Source organism: Trichoderma reesei (assembly GCF_000167675.1).
Source record: "Trichoderma reesei QM6a unplaced genomic scaffold TRIREscaffold_15, whole genome shotgun sequence".
In the NCBI taxonomy this organism is placed as follows: domain Eukaryota; kingdom Fungi; phylum Ascomycota; class Sordariomycetes; order Hypocreales; family Hypocreaceae; genus Trichoderma; species Trichoderma reesei.
Genome location: NW_006711162.1, coordinates 38,216 through 52,733, shown reverse-complemented (window position 1 = coordinate 52,733; position 14,518 = coordinate 38,216). Strand labels below are relative to the sequence as shown.

Genomic DNA, 14,518 nt, shown 5'->3' with positions numbered 1-14,518 from the left:
TGGAGGGCAAACAACTTCGACCCGGAGATCATACAGCTGGAAGGAGTCCTGCTGAGAAGCGGATTGTGCCATCATGGACGAAGAAGTTGGCAGAGGACGTCGCTTGGTTTGCTTGTAACAGTCACGTTGTTATGGGTCACGGAGCAAGGCCTCCGATTCTTGCACATTCGCAGCAAGAGCGGGAGTGCCATTCATCTACGAAATACAACATTTACCCCGCCTATGGTTGTATTCTTCAGCGTCAATTTGGTGTATGTACGGACCGCGACAACTGGCATATACCGCCCAGTGGAGCAAGCGTACCGGGAAGTCGGACCGGCGATCAAAAGCTGACTTGTAGACGCCGGCAATGGTGAACGAATGTTCAACAGATGGCACATCCGGGCTGAGTTAGTATATTCGTTCTTTGTCTAATTTCTGCCAAAACTACCGTGGTACTCTCTTATTAATTTCGTGTGAAAGTGAACCATCAGTTCGATTGTAACATTCTGTGCGCTTGAGCAGGTCCGATTGATGAAGATGCGCCGAGAAGTGCATCGAGCCAGTGTGTAGGATTATAAAGCTGATTCTTGCTAAGGTCGGATCCCTCTTCATGCCGTGGAGGGGGGGGGGGAACCTTGCCAGCAAGGGTCGCCATCCTCTCTATTGCCTGGGGCATACGGGTTAGCTGTCTAGCCGCCTCCCAAGTCCCATGCGGAGAAACTCGAATACTCCTTGAACAATCTTCGGCGCTGGTTGAGAAAGAAACTGCTCAGTGACATATACAAAAACTCTACAGCAGCCAGCCCAGCCTACTGCATCGCGGCAAACCACAGTGAACAGCCCAATGGCAACAGAGAAAGACTTGGAGCGCAGTGTTGTGATCACCGACACGCCTCGCAATGGAGACGTTTCATCAATCGCTATCGAGACTGGTGGTCTCAGACGTGAGCTAGGCTCCCGCCATATCAACATGATTGCCATTGCAGGAATGATTGTACGTCCAAGTCAAGGTACTATGCTGTGCTGAGCAGCCCATGATAACAACATACTGACTACAGCAAACCGCGTCTGAATAGGGCACTGGTTTGTTTCTCGGCTCAGGGCAAGCAATCGCAGCTGCAGGTCCAGCAGGTGCCCTTTTGGCGTATATTGTCATGGGACTTGTCACTGGCGGGATCTCATACACGACGGGCGAGATCACCGCATTCATGCCATCAACTGGTGGTTTCATCCGGCATGCGACCAAATTCGTGGAGCCAGCACTTGGGGCAGCGACGGGCTGGAATTTCTGTGAGTTGAGTCTGGTGTACTCTCGTCGCGTTGCGCGGCGTGGCGGTTCCTGCCCTGCATGCTTACGACAAGCCAGGGTACACCATGGCCATTACGGTTCCTGCAGAGATCAGCGCCGCAGCTACGGTCATACAATTCTGGAACGACTCGGTGAGCCCTGGCGTTTGGATCACCGTCTTTGCGGTGGTCATTGTCACTCTAAATCTTTGCGATGTGCGTTTGTACGGCGAGGTACGTTTCCTCCGACGTCATTGTCCGAGACCAGATCACTGACACAGATCTGTGTCAAGTCCGAAGTTATCTTCGCATCCCTGAAGATCATGCTCATTCTTGGCCTCATCATCGGTGGCCTTGTTATCGACCTCGGAGGAGGACCCAATCATGACCGCTTGGGTTTTCGCTACTGGAAGCATCCGGGAGCGTTTAATGATTATATAGAGACCGGCGCGGCAGGACGCTTTCTCGCTTTCTGGAAAGTCATGCTCACGGCAGCGTTTAGCTACGGCAACATCCAGGTTGTGGCGATCTCCGGAACCGAAACTCGCTCACCTAGGAAAGCTATCCCGGCGGCTACGAAAAAGACGTTTTACCGCGTTCTGCTATTCTACGTTCTTAGCATCTTCATCGTTGGCCTCATTGTGTGAGTGATGTCTGTATTCCATTACAACAAGTTCAGATCCTCATATCTCTCAACAGTCCTTACGACGATCCGTCTCTCTCCATCTCCACCGGCACTGCGCAACAATCGCCCTTTGTCATAGCCTTCCAGCGATCTGGCGTGAAGGTCGTTCCATCCATCATCAACGCCGTTGTATGCACGTCTGCCATCAGCAGTGGTTCAGCTTGCATCTTCATTGCCTCGCGCACTCTGTACGGTCTAAGCTGTGATGGACATGCCCCTCGAATCTTCCAGCAGTGCAACCGCTTTGGTACCCCTTATTATGCCATTGGCCTGACCTGCCTTTTGCTGCCTCTAGTTTATCTCAACGTTGCCAATGATACGTCCGTCGTCTTTGGGTGGTTTGTCAATATTACTACAATATCCGGCTTAATTGGCTGGGTCGTGATTGAAGCAACCTACCTACGCTTCTACACTGGCCTTAGAAAGCAAGGCTTTTCGAGGGACTGTAAGCTATACCTCCGTTCATGCCCACTATCGCTTGGTAACTTCAGCCAACGAGATTTTCAGTGCTACCTTACAAAAGTCCACTGCAGCCTTATATTTCGTGGGCGACTTTGCTTGTGGTGAGTTTGATAATCGTGTTCTCAGGTATGTACTTGCCATTCGTGGGCTACATATTTGTTCATGCTCAGCATCAACGTCAGGTTTCGACGTCTTCGTCAAAGGACACTTTACTGCCGCAGGGTTCTTGACCTGCTACCTGAATGTCGGTATTTTCATCGGTAAGGTGCCTCCGGGATCGTCCCAACTTCCTATCGGTCTGCTAACAAGCTACTTATAAGCTCTGTATGTCTTCTTCAAGCTTTTTCTCAAGTCGAAAGTCATCTCCACAACCGCAATCGACTTTGAGACTGAGTTCTCGGCATTAAGTCGAGAACAGCATGTCGAAGAGGTGGCACAGCACGCAGCAATTTCTAACCTGATCTGATGAACTTTGGCCCTCACATCATTAACGATAATTCATACATCGTCCAACAACTCTTGTACAAAGTAGTCCTCAAGCTCTTTCTCCATTGCCTCCTTCTTTGGAATGTACCACTCATTATTACTGCTGTTGCTCCACACGCCGTCACAGTTCCCCGTCTCCCTTCCACGAGTCATTGATCCGCCCTTCGCAAGCCGGTGTTTGGCTCCCAGATCTCTAGCGGCCGAAAGCGCTCCCTCAATTATACACTTCGGGTGTAACCCCGCCCTTTATCCAAATCCAAACCCACATCAGCGTAGGAGTGGGGGCGTAAATGGCTGTAGTTTCTGCACACAGCATCTTTCTGGGAACTTTTATCGGGGGTTATAGCTGCTGTTTCGCAGCCGGGGCCACCCGATAGACACGGAGGCCACTGAAGTCGTGCGGTTATATCATCGCTATACATATGTGCTTGACATCGCCTCTCCTCAAAACCCCTCCCCCGTCACATATTACAAGTTCTGTCCTCAGTCCACGAGAAGTTGATCCAGTTATTTGATGATGGCTGTTCCCTCAGTTGAGCTCACTGCGCCCAATGGCATAAAATGGAACCAGCCCACGGGCCTCTTCATAAACAACGAGTTTGTTGCATCGTCCAGCGGCGAGACGATTGCATCCATCGACCCAGCGTACGCGAATAAATCAATAGCGACCCAATGTTGAAGTTGCGCCGCCTTTTGCTAACTCGGCCATCACAGCACCGAAGAGGTCATCACAAGTGTTCAGGCTGCTAGCGCTGAGGACGTGGACAAGGCTGTCAGGGCGGCAAAGGCCGCACTGAAGGATCCTTCTTGGAAACAGCTCTCGGCATCTGATCGCGGCCGCCTGATGACTCGGCTGGCCGATTTGCTGGAAGCGAAGAAGGAAATATTTGCGACAATTGACGCGTGGGACAATGGTACGAACAAGGCCTGCTGATGCACAGCCCAGAACAGACTTTTCGGCCCTTCATTGAACGATACCTCTGCAAGGACGCCAAGCTAATGTGCTGTTCTTTTCGTTTAGGCAAGGCGTACCAAGAAGCATTGGACGTTGATCTCGTCGAAGCCGTAGCCGTGATACGATATTACGCTGGGTGGGCAGACAAGCAGTACGGTCAAACAATCAGCACTACGCATCAGAAGTTTGCCTACACCCTCCGTCAACCGATCGGAGTTGTTGGCCAAATCATTCCGTGGAACTATCCCCTCTCAATGGCCACATGGAAGCTGGGCCCTGCCCTTGCTTGTGGCAACACTGTGGTGCTGAAAGCGGCGGAGCAGACGCCCCTCAGCATTCTCGTTCTCGGGGAGCTTATCGAAGAAGCTGGGTTCCCACCCGGAGTCGTCAACTTCATCAATGGGTATGGCGGCGATGCCGGATCTGCACTAGTGAATCATCCCCTGGTCGACAAGATCGCCTTTACAGGCTCAACAGCGACAGCCGCAAAGATCATGGCGTCGGCGGCCAAGACATTGAAGAACATCACTTTAGAAACTGGAGGAAAATCGCCACTCGTCGTCTTCAGCGACGCCGACATGGAGCAGGCCGTCAAGTGGTCTCACCTAGGCATCATGTCCAACCAGGGCCAGATCTGCACCGCTACGTCGCGAATAATGGTTCAAGACGAGGTGTATGATGACTTTGTCAAGAGGTTCCTCGAGACTCTAAAGGCTGTCAGCAAAGTAGGAAGCCAGTGGGCAAGGGACACATATCAGGGCCCGCAAGTTTCCAAGGCGCAATACGAACGAGTCTTGGAGTATATCGAAGTCGGCAAGAAGGAGGGCGCAACAGTTGCGGCGGGAGGGCACCCTCTAGATGTTGGGAGAAATGGCAGGGGCTTTTTTGTCGCCCCAACAGTGTTCACCGATGTCGATCCTTCCATGCGCGTCTACCAAGAAGAGATCTTTGGACCTGTCGTTGTCATCCTGAGGTTCAAGACAGAGGATGAGGCATTGGAGCTTGCAAACAACACAGCGTACGGCCTGGGTGCTGCTGTTTTCACGACCGACCTCGAGCGGGCTCATCGTATGGCGGCTGAGATTGAGTCCGGCATGGTGTGGATCAACAGCAGTCAAGACTGTGATCCGCGGGTCCCCTTTGGAGGCGTCAAACAGAGTGGTATCGGCAGGGAGCTTGGTGAGGCGGGCCTTGAAGCTTATTCTCAGATCAAAGCTGTGCATGTCAACATGGGGAATCGATTGTAGAGAAGATTGCGGGCGGTAGGCGTCAATGTGCTCAACAGGTTTCGACAGAAAGAGAGGGAGGGGGGGGGGGGGGGGGGGGACGACCTAAGGTAAGCAGAGCCCAGAGCGGTATCAAGCAGTATCCAGTAAGGTAGACATAGAACTATATGGCGGTATGTAGAGTATATATCTTGTCATATATCATCTAATTTGTTGATCATTCAGGCGGCTCTCCAGTCCAAGTCCTACTTGTTGTTGGAGCCATGGCCGCCGGTCACGTCTGAGCTCATTTTCTGGGCTTGTGACTCGGTACAGGTAAAGCCTACGGGATTGTTTACGTTGAAGCAGTCCCATATAGCCAGAAGTTCGTCAGTGCCCTCCTTGGTAACATCAAAGCCCGTCACCTCAAAGTCATCGCATCCTCCAGCCGCGGCGCTGCATTGGAAATAGGCCGCCTCCGTCACTCCAGATTGCACTGTTCCGCTGACCCGCCTCCACGCAACATCTTCCATCTTGAACAGGGAAGAGTCGCAGTCTTGGCCGGCGTATCCGGAGTAGTTTTCGCACTGCCAGGCGAAGAAGGGTTGCTGTCGTCCGCCAATGAGTTTGACGTCCTCGATGGTAATGTTTCGGGCGACCCCGTAACCGCCACCTCCACCGTTGGGGGGGTACCCTCTTGAGATGCCAGCCCATGTCTTGAGGTAGGAGACATGAGCAGTATTCTTGAGAGTAATGTTTTTCGCATAAAAGTTTTCCAGATACTCGTATCGGCCGTTGTATTGTCCCATGGACCCGATGGCTATGCCCTGTCCATTCTCGAAATAGCTGTCATACACAGCAATGTTACTCGAGTTCATCTTGAGGGCGATGGCATCGTCGCCGTTGGAGACGGTCCATCTTCTGAAAGTGATGCTATCTGAAAAGATAGTGTCGCAACCGTCCGTGTTCAGCGTGCTCCACTGGCTTGTCGAAGTACTGTTGACATAAATGTCATCCAGCTCAACATGCTGGGAGTACGTAATGGCCATTGTCCACATCTGGCTTTGGACGAAGCGCATCCGTCGGATGACGGAGTTGGTGAGGGTGCGCAAGTTGATGTTCATCGGTCGGTGAGGCAGGTTTCCTTGACTCCTAGCCCAGTCATACCAGACTTGACCGTTGCCATCAAGCGTACCAACACCCCAACCGTCCCAGATGACATTGTTGCCCCCAAAGTACCAGACCGTACTCTGATTCTGGAAGCCAACGGGCATAGATACTGAAAGCCAGTAGTCAATGTCCGTGCTCCAGAGCATGCGCCCAAATTGATAAATGACAACATCTTCCAGGTTCAAGGTCGTCATGTTTGTCTGGATGTTGTACACGGGCCCAGGGAAGATGACAAGGCTCCTTGAGTTGCATTTGTTGTTGAGAGCATCCATTATGGCCGGTGCATCATCACCGCCGTCGGCATCAGGTCGAACATAGCAGAAATGGCGACCTTGAGCCGCCGCGTGGTTTGCCCAATGGGATTCCGTCTGAGCAGCATTTGCCTCCCTGCCCATGAGATCAGGGGCCGAAGATGACACTGCGAGAGCGATGGGCAATGCCGCCAGAATGATGGACGATAGCGCCACCATTCTGTCGAATGTTGGTATAAGCAGACAAACGACTGATTATCAGCAATCCGTAAATCTGATGAAGAGAATCCGGCTCTGGATAAGACAGCTTGATTGTCAGACACTTGACGAGTCGCCGATGGTAGGCACCTGTGTCTACGTCTTAGCCACTGTATCGACTCGCCCAAGGTCCGCGCGAATTGCCTCTTATTTATGTGGCTTTCCAACGAACTATAGCGCATTCGACATCCTGATAGCACTCTTTAAGCAGGAGCCGTACGATGTTTCCTTGCGTCACAGCCTAGATTGAACCCCTCCGGGAACAGGCCAGCACTAAGCCAAATCATGCAAAATGTTGCCGTGCCCATATTTAGACATCCAAGACAAACAAGCAGCTACGAGTATAGCACGATCCAAGTCCGAGGCGAACGTACAGCGAATCATACCTCATTATCGATATGTTGCGAAATGCTACTTCGTGTGCCAAGGCCTTTTTTTCCGCCCGCCGCCTTGGACGCAGGGTGGGAACCTACAAGTTCGCGTTCGCGTCAATACCAAGCCTCCCTGCGCCGAGGACGTTGGTAGTTGTGGCTTGCCGATCCAATCAGGAGATGAGATGACGTCTCAGATGGTCCGAGATGCTGTGAAGCGCTGCGCGCTCTCGGTTATAATGGGAGTTGTTCATGCTGATCGGCCGAGCATGGCTCGCTAACTAGGTACCTTGCTTGTGCTTGAGAGGCTCGTGAAGTCACCGACTTCATGACCGTGCCCAGGCAACTCTATCAAATGCCGCTAGTACTTTCTTGCCGGGGCAATACCCCAGGTTTTGCTACCCCCCCACTTCGGGATATGAATGACACGAGACCTTGGCGGTGGAGAGAGCAGAGCCGTAGGCGGAGGGTGAAAGCAGCTACTCCTTACAGAGTCCCGGCGCCTAATCAACACATTTTGTGGCACGAGGCCGGATCATCGGCTTTTAATCCTACATCATGTACGACATGCTTGCTGAACTAAGTTGGCGTCGTCACATTACACCGGCGGATATGGCTTTCGATGAGCCGCAGATTGAAGCATATATTGCGGGAGACGGATCTAGAACCCTGAACAAGCAAGATGTATCAGGTCAGCCGGTGTGCAGTGCGTGTAAAGGGTGCCATTGTTGGGTCCACAGCAGCGTCACACATAATGCAGCTGCTACCACGACTTGCACGAAATGAAAACGTGTTGGATGCAATGTGGTCTCTGTTGGGTTACATTTGGCAGGATACTCGGTCAATATTCAAGAAACTGATGCCCAAGACATGTTCATGCTCCTGGTGGATTATCTTGAAGAAATCCACTCGTAGAGGGCCAAGACAGGTTGAACGTCTGTCTTCATCGCCTCATGGGCCATGACGCTGTGCTTGTTTGTCAGCTCATCAGCCTGTGACCATCAGGCTCTGCCTATTTGGCATGAGAATGAACAATTGCGCACCTTGCTCAGCCGTCAGGCATCAGTCCCCATATGGCAGGAACACAATGCTAACAACGCACCAATTACGCTATGGCATTGGCTAGGTGCTCGCTGGGAAGAAAGAGGAGTCCATGGCGTTCTTGTTTCCGCGATACTACAGTTGTTCAGTAGTTTCTTGACTCTCAGCGACTCCTGTCGGCATTAACCCGTTGCAATTTGCCAATTGCTCAAATGCTTGTGGCCCGGTGCTACGCATGCAACAGAAGCAATGTGACAGCCCATTTCAACTGGGACAACCCATTACCTACCTGTTGCATGGCTCTCCCGAGACTTCGGCCTTGATTTTGGGTGTCCAATGACTTGGGCACATGATGGTACATTGGTAATCGCTGTAACGCCGGAAATCCTCAACGCACGTTCACTGGGCATCAATATCGGGAAAGATCAGCGAGCGGGGTGATACGTCAAGGATGGCATCAGGCCCGTCGAAGCCTGAATTGAGGGGAAAGTATGGAGGTCGCTTCTTGTATACAAGTTTTATCTTTAAATGGGTTTTGAGGTCGAGTTGGTGAACGCGACGATGGTACTAGAAGAATTGGGTGTCGCGTGTAAGCCAGGCACAGACACACGTGGTGGCATGGTGCTTGGTGTTTTAGTATTCTGTGCCGGCAAAAATAAGACTATTAGCCATGCCATCTCGTCAAAGGAAGCGAATCAAGACCATTAGGTAATATTATGTTGGGCGTTGAGAAAGACCCTGTCCAACATCATTGTTGATAGTACCTTACGTACATAGGTATGTGGCCGTACCCTACATATCAGGCGTAAGATACACCAAATTGCTCACATGCAGTGAGCACACAGCGTTTCGATGCCCTCGCTCCGATCTAGCAGGATATCCATCTCAAACCTGTTGATGTACCCCCTGCTAACTTGTGTCCTACCACTTCTATGTATGGCCGCCAATGAGCATGTCGACCGACCAAATTGAGCGTTGATCATGAATAACCTGGTGCTATCACAAGATGCGACAAGGCGAAGAATTTCTTGGCCGACGCTTTACCCAGGTATACAGGAAGCACATGTTCAAACTTGTCCTGGAGATTACTATCACTGTTCTTCAGTTCGTCCCAAGCTTATGTGCTATTACTACATTCTTCCAAGTACTGAGTAATAGATCCGTCATCACGATTGGCTCTCATGGGGCAAGAAAGACGCCTTCTCACGAGAAATTAATAGACCCACTAAAGAGGCCGGCACACGAGCAGAATATTAGTCGTGATAGAATTTTCCTTCTGCTTACAAAAGACACGACAGAAGAATGTATCATATGCTAAAACCCGGGGTTCCAGGCCACTCACTTTTGCGTCTTCAATGAGGCGATGATACCCTGCGTCGCCTTGTTAAACTACCTACCCGGTAGGTGTCACTGTCACAATGGCGTCAACATCGACCACGACTGCTATCGAGCTCGTCGCGAATTCCTCTCCAAGCCCTGGGTGGAGTCTGCGCCACGCCAATCTCAACCATGACAAACCACAGCCATCCACGACAATCGATACCGTTGCGGATCATGTTCTTGTGGCCTCTCGAGAAGTTGATTCAACGGCTCCCGAGGGAGGATATGGCTGGGTCATCGTGGGCGGCGGCTTTGTTCTGCTGTGGTGGTCCCTCGGCACGACATATGCCTGGGGCGTGATGCAGACCGCCTTGGTTGCGGATGGCCTGGCTGATCCGGCGGTGCTCTCCTTTGTCGGGTCGCTGCAGGCGGCCTTGATTTCGGCGCTGGCCATTGTGAACTCGTTGGTCGTGCGGAAGACGGGAGTACGTGCGGCAGCAATGCTGGGAGCGGCGTGCATGGGCGGCAGCGAGATTCTCAGCAGCTTCACAGTCACGAATGTCGGCGCGTTATTTTTTACCTCTGGCGTGGTGATGGGGCTTGGTGTCAGGTGAGAAGCGACAGAAGCAGCATCCTCATTGTTCCCCATTGCTTCATTCTTCCTCTCCATCATCTCATTATGCCCAGTCTCGAGTCCAAGAGGTATCAAGAAGGCTGCTAATCAAGATGGTTACAACAGCCTAATCTTCGCCGTAAGCTCAGTCTCATCTCACCGACCTCCACACGCTCCCTTGAACGCAAGCATGCGCATCAGGACCGAGCACAACATACAAACAGGAACGCAGAGCATCATGAACCTGATATTGAATACGAACTAGGTGATATCGACGGTTCCGTCGCAATACTTCAGTTCAAAACGGGGCCTGGCCAATGGCTTCATGTTTGCCGGAAGCGGCTTCGGAGGCGCAGCAATCAGCTTTGCATTGGACTCGTTGATTCACAAGTTAGGCGTTGCGTGGGCATATCGCATCCTCGGACTGATGACGCTCTCAACAGGCCTCCCCGCTGCGTGGCTCATGAAGGAGAGGATTCCAGTTGAGCGACGGGGGTTCATTGAGTGGTAAGACATGCAGTGACACACAGCCTCACTGGCTTGACACTGTACTGATTGAGTGCCCAACTGACTGAATGGTTGTTCAATCAGGAAGCTGTTCAAGTCACCGACCTTTGTGCTAGTCTTCATAGGCAGTGCAATAGGGACCTTCCCCTTGTTTGTCCCGCCATTCTTCATTCCACTATACACAAGATCCCTGGGCTTCTCTACCAATGTAGGGGCTGGCTTGGTTGCGGGCTTCAGCCTCTCGTCTGCAGCTGGTCGCATTCTCTCAGGCTTTGCATCCGATAAAGTTGGCTCCATCAATACCGTCCTCGCGTCGCTTGTCTTGACAGCCGTCACGATGCTCGCAATTTGGCCAACATCCACAGCCTTGGCGCCACTCATCGTTTTTGTCGTCATCAACGGTGCTGCCAATGGAGCCTTCTTCTCTACCATGCCAACAGCCATCAGCAAGGTGTTTGGGAGCGCCAGAGTGGCTGTTGCAATGAGCATGGTGGTCACTGGCTGGGTTGGAGGGTATCTAATGGTGGGTTTGCACTTCCCTTCTGTGTCCCGTGTGACCATTGACAAGCATCATCTGACTGGATTGGCTCGCCTACAGGGAGCCCCAATTGCGGGCTATATATTGGAAAGCTTTGGCGGCGCCGATGGCGGTTTACATGCCTACCGACCTGCCATGTTCTATGCTGGTGCGCTTGCGCTTGCATCCGGAGTCTTCATATTTGGGGCCCGATTCTGCATTGATAGTTCACCTTTGGCTGTCGTGTAGAGGTTGGGTTATTACTCCGTAAGGGAGGTGATGGCTAACCGAAGAGACCGCAATAATCTAGTTTGGACCGCTTTGGCCCTTTTAAGAGTAGTGTTACAAACATGGAATAAGCCCCTTGCCATAAGTTCAAAGATCCTTTGTCCTCTCTTCTGCTTCTGCAATCCACTCTCTGAGCTTAGCTTCGTCTCGCGGTATGAGTCCGATTTTGAATGGTTTCGGATCAGTGGTCAGCGAGGTGGGCGTGGCGTTGCATTCGATCGGGTGGATGATTGGAGCTTGGTTCGGCTCCTTTGTTGGGACAATCTCGAAGCTCGTGATGAGTCGGATATAGGCCGTAAAGAGTTCTCGGTTGGCGAGGTGGGAACCAGCACACATTCGGGAGCCAGCTCCATATGCATAATGAGGCGTGCCAATCTCCTTATCCTCCAAGAATCTCTCGGGAATGAATTGCTCCGGAAGCTTGAAGCGAGCCTCGTCATAATCGGCCGCGTAAGCGTTCTGAGGAAAGAAACTGTCAGCACTGACACTGCGACACCGTTTGGCTGAAAATGTGGCGTCTCATGAGTAGGTAGGTATACTGACCATAAAGAATGTTGTTCCGGCAGGGATGACTGAGCCCTCATAAGGAATATCTGCAATGTTCATCCGAGGAAGGCAGATCGGAATGACCGTCCAAAAGCGAAGGGTTTCTTTGACGAGTGCCGTGACATAGGGAACCTTTTCTTCAACGAGGCACTTTTCCCAGGCATCCCCGTTGGGATATGCCTGCTGGATGGCTTCTAAAGCCTTGGCTTGAATACTTTGGCCATGTTCGGTGGAAAGATACGCCATGCCCATGATGATGTTCCCAGGCACCGTATCTAGTCCGGCAGACACCATGGTCAAGCAGATGGACTTTAGTTCAGCTAGAGGAATCAAAACGTGTTAACATGCGAGAAGATTGATAGACGGGTGAAGAAAGAGGGTGCTGACCTTCGTTGAGCCTGGCCTCTGGGTCTTTCAGGATGTTCCCAGTAATGCAGGGCTTATCCGTACCGTTTGCGATGCGCTGCTTCAGATCGTTGAGCATGTCGGTCAAGTATTTGTCCCGTCTTAGGCGATATTCTTCCGCCTTGGTATTTGTCTTGCCAAATATGCGAAGGAGCGGAATGTAATCCTGCCAGTTGTTGCTCGTTGACCGGAAATTGGATATCTCGCGCTCAACATGCGTGATTTCCGCCAAAAGGTCGTTATTGATGTTTCCATCAATGCGAAAACCGTAATTCAGGGTCAGTGATGTGTTGAGCGCGAACCGTGCCATGTACGGACTGGGATCCACGTCCTGCGAGCCACTCCTACAGTCGTTGAGCAGCTCCTTAATGCTCATTGTGGACTCGAGATCGAGGATAGGCATGTACGACTGGACAGCAGGGCGGTTCAATGCTGTAGCGGCTGCCTTGCGGCGGCGTTTGCAGGACTCATCCCAGGGAGACGTTCCGATGGTAAATCCTTGGGATGAGGAGACAACCGAGTGAAAGGTATGAAACGTCGGGCGGGATATGAGAGACGACTGGTGGGTGATCCAGAAATATTTCACTGCGTCGTAGGAATTGACAAATATAATCCGCTATTGTGTATATCGCGTCAGCGGTGATTTCTGCTCTCTGACCGTCAGGAGGGATGGGGAGCGAGAGAAACACACCCTATTGCCCAGGCGGGCTTGAAAAACAGGTCCGTACTGTAATGCCCATTTCTTCGCTACTCGAGCGTGGTCGACCCCAAGCTGAAGCAGATTGCCGAAAAGGGGAACACCGGGAATCTCAGGAATCCCCTTGACCTTTGGCGTATCGGTTGCATTGAGTATTTTGAGCACAATAAAGACGGCGGCGATGACTGCTATCCCCAAGATTTGATATGCCATGTTGCAGATGTGAACACCCACTTGTAAAGTTTGGTGCCCCTCAAATCTTTGCTTTCTCAACACAGTGTGTAACCCTCGTGTCTCGCCCAAGATCAGCGACGCGCCATATCAGCTTCTTGACAAAGCAGACATGTGAGGAGCTACTTATATGCGTGTGAACGCTAATTGTTTGAGTTGTGTCGGAATCATGAACTGCTCTTTATTGCGGTTATGACGATTGATGCGACAAATAGGCTTCTCGTTACTGGCTCCGCGTCACGAGAGGGGCGCGGGTAGTAAGCGGATCATGCGGGGAAGAGATTCTAGTACAACTAGGTTGTGAAGCTTGGTATGTAGTAGTACTAGTACTAGTATGGAGTTTGGCGACGTGGTAATAGGTACAGCAGGGCAATCGAGGGCTAAATCCGAATCCGAATCCGACTCCGACTCCGCCCAGCAGCACCCCAGAGTGAAGGCTTCACCGAGTTCTCTCACTGTCGTGGCCGTGCAATAGGGGGTTAGAGAGGGCCAATGCTCTGAGTTGGGTCATGAATGCCCGCCTTCCCCAGCGAGTCTCTAATGGCACCCGATGCCTGAACCTTGTGAGAATGCATTGCTGACTCGTATCAACCGTCCATACCTGCGACTATCGATCGTCGCGAAGCATATTGTCACCATGTTTCGACATGCGGATCACCGCAATGACCAGAGGCCCGGAGCGCGACGTCTTCCCTCTGCCTGACCTTCTTCTTCAATCGATTGGTTTCAAATGATTCTCCTCTGAAAAAGTCCAAATAGACCCGTCGATGGCGGTCTCGGCCACTTCTGATGAGCTTCATCCACCAAGTCGATCAGTTCCTCAGGATGCCACGAAGCTAATTGGTCGAATGCCGTGCCTGAACGATATTTCGCTCCTGGGTCGACTATGTTTCGTTTGCACAACCGCCTCACAACCTCCATCTGCCCAGTATATGCAAGGTCCTTGAGCTCCGTGGCGGCACCACCAGCTACATCTCCCGGGGAGACATCTAGGTGCCCTAGGAGAAGGTGGCCCATCATCTTCACATACCCTTTGACTTTGCCATGTTTCAAATGTGCTTCGCATGTTACTAAATGTAATAGAGGCTCATTGTCGGCACTTATCATGAGCTCTTCTACATTTTCCGCCCTGAGAAGATGTTCCATGGCCTCCAGGCAACCATGTCGCGCGGCCTCTTGGAGCGTTGACAACCGTCGGCCGGACCGGACTGTGATGTCAGCACCTGCTTTGATGAGGATCA

The 14,518-nt window shown here is 51.7% G+C and overlaps 5 protein-coding genes across 5 annotated transcripts; 3 read left to right on the top strand and 2 right to left on the bottom strand.

Moving 5' to 3' along the window:
- Positions 1 to 826: 826 nt before the first annotated feature.
- TRIREDRAFT_64971 (amino acid transporter) lies at positions 827 to 2,882 on the top strand (the record flags this gene model as incomplete). Its single annotated transcript, XM_006966992.1, has 8 exons — positions 827 to 976; positions 1,059 to 1,272; positions 1,349 to 1,503; positions 1,563 to 1,912; positions 1,969 to 2,399; positions 2,462 to 2,542; positions 2,599 to 2,676; positions 2,737 to 2,882. 8 exons carry the CDS (start codon positions 827 to 829, stop codon positions 2,880 to 2,882), a joined length of 1,605 nt encoding a protein of 534 aa, XP_006967054.1.
- A 537-nt stretch (positions 2,883 to 3,419) lies between these two features.
- TRIREDRAFT_65142 (uncharacterized protein) lies at positions 3,420 to 5,104 on the top strand (the record flags this gene model as incomplete). The annotated part of the gene is made up of 3 exons (XM_006966991.1): positions 3,420 to 3,547; positions 3,617 to 3,816; positions 3,924 to 5,104. The coding sequence occupies 3 exons, from the start codon at positions 3,420 to 3,422 to the stop codon at positions 5,102 to 5,104; spliced, it is 1,509 nt and encodes a 502-aa protein (XP_006967053.1).
- Positions 5,105 to 5,328: 224 nt separating this feature from the next.
- Positions 5,329 to 6,836, bottom strand: TRIREDRAFT_122780 (glycoside hydrolase family 28; the record flags this gene model as incomplete). The annotated part of the gene is made up of 1 exon (XM_006966886.1): positions 5,329 to 6,836. Exon 1 carries the CDS (start codon positions 6,700 to 6,702, stop codon positions 5,329 to 5,331), a length of 1,374 nt encoding a protein of 457 aa, XP_006966948.1. The 5' UTR covers positions 6,703 to 6,836.
- Positions 6,837 to 9,571: 2,735 nt separating this feature from the next.
- TRIREDRAFT_109211 (uncharacterized protein) lies at positions 9,572 to 11,359 on the top strand (the record flags this gene model as incomplete). The annotated part of the gene is made up of 4 exons (XM_006966990.1): positions 9,572 to 10,083; positions 10,213 to 10,225; positions 10,352 to 10,593; positions 10,678 to 11,359. 4 exons carry the CDS (start codon positions 9,572 to 9,574, stop codon positions 11,357 to 11,359), a joined length of 1,449 nt encoding a protein of 482 aa, XP_006967052.1.
- A 126-nt stretch (positions 11,360 to 11,485) lies between these two features.
- TRIREDRAFT_4726 (uncharacterized protein) lies at positions 11,486 to 13,259 on the bottom strand (the record flags this gene model as incomplete). The annotated part of the gene is made up of 4 exons (XM_006966860.1): positions 11,486 to 11,857; positions 11,942 to 12,264; positions 12,332 to 12,965; positions 13,041 to 13,259. 4 exons carry the CDS (start codon positions 13,257 to 13,259, stop codon positions 11,486 to 11,488), a joined length of 1,548 nt encoding a protein of 515 aa, XP_006966922.1.
- Positions 13,260 to 14,518: the final 1,259 nt, after the last annotated feature.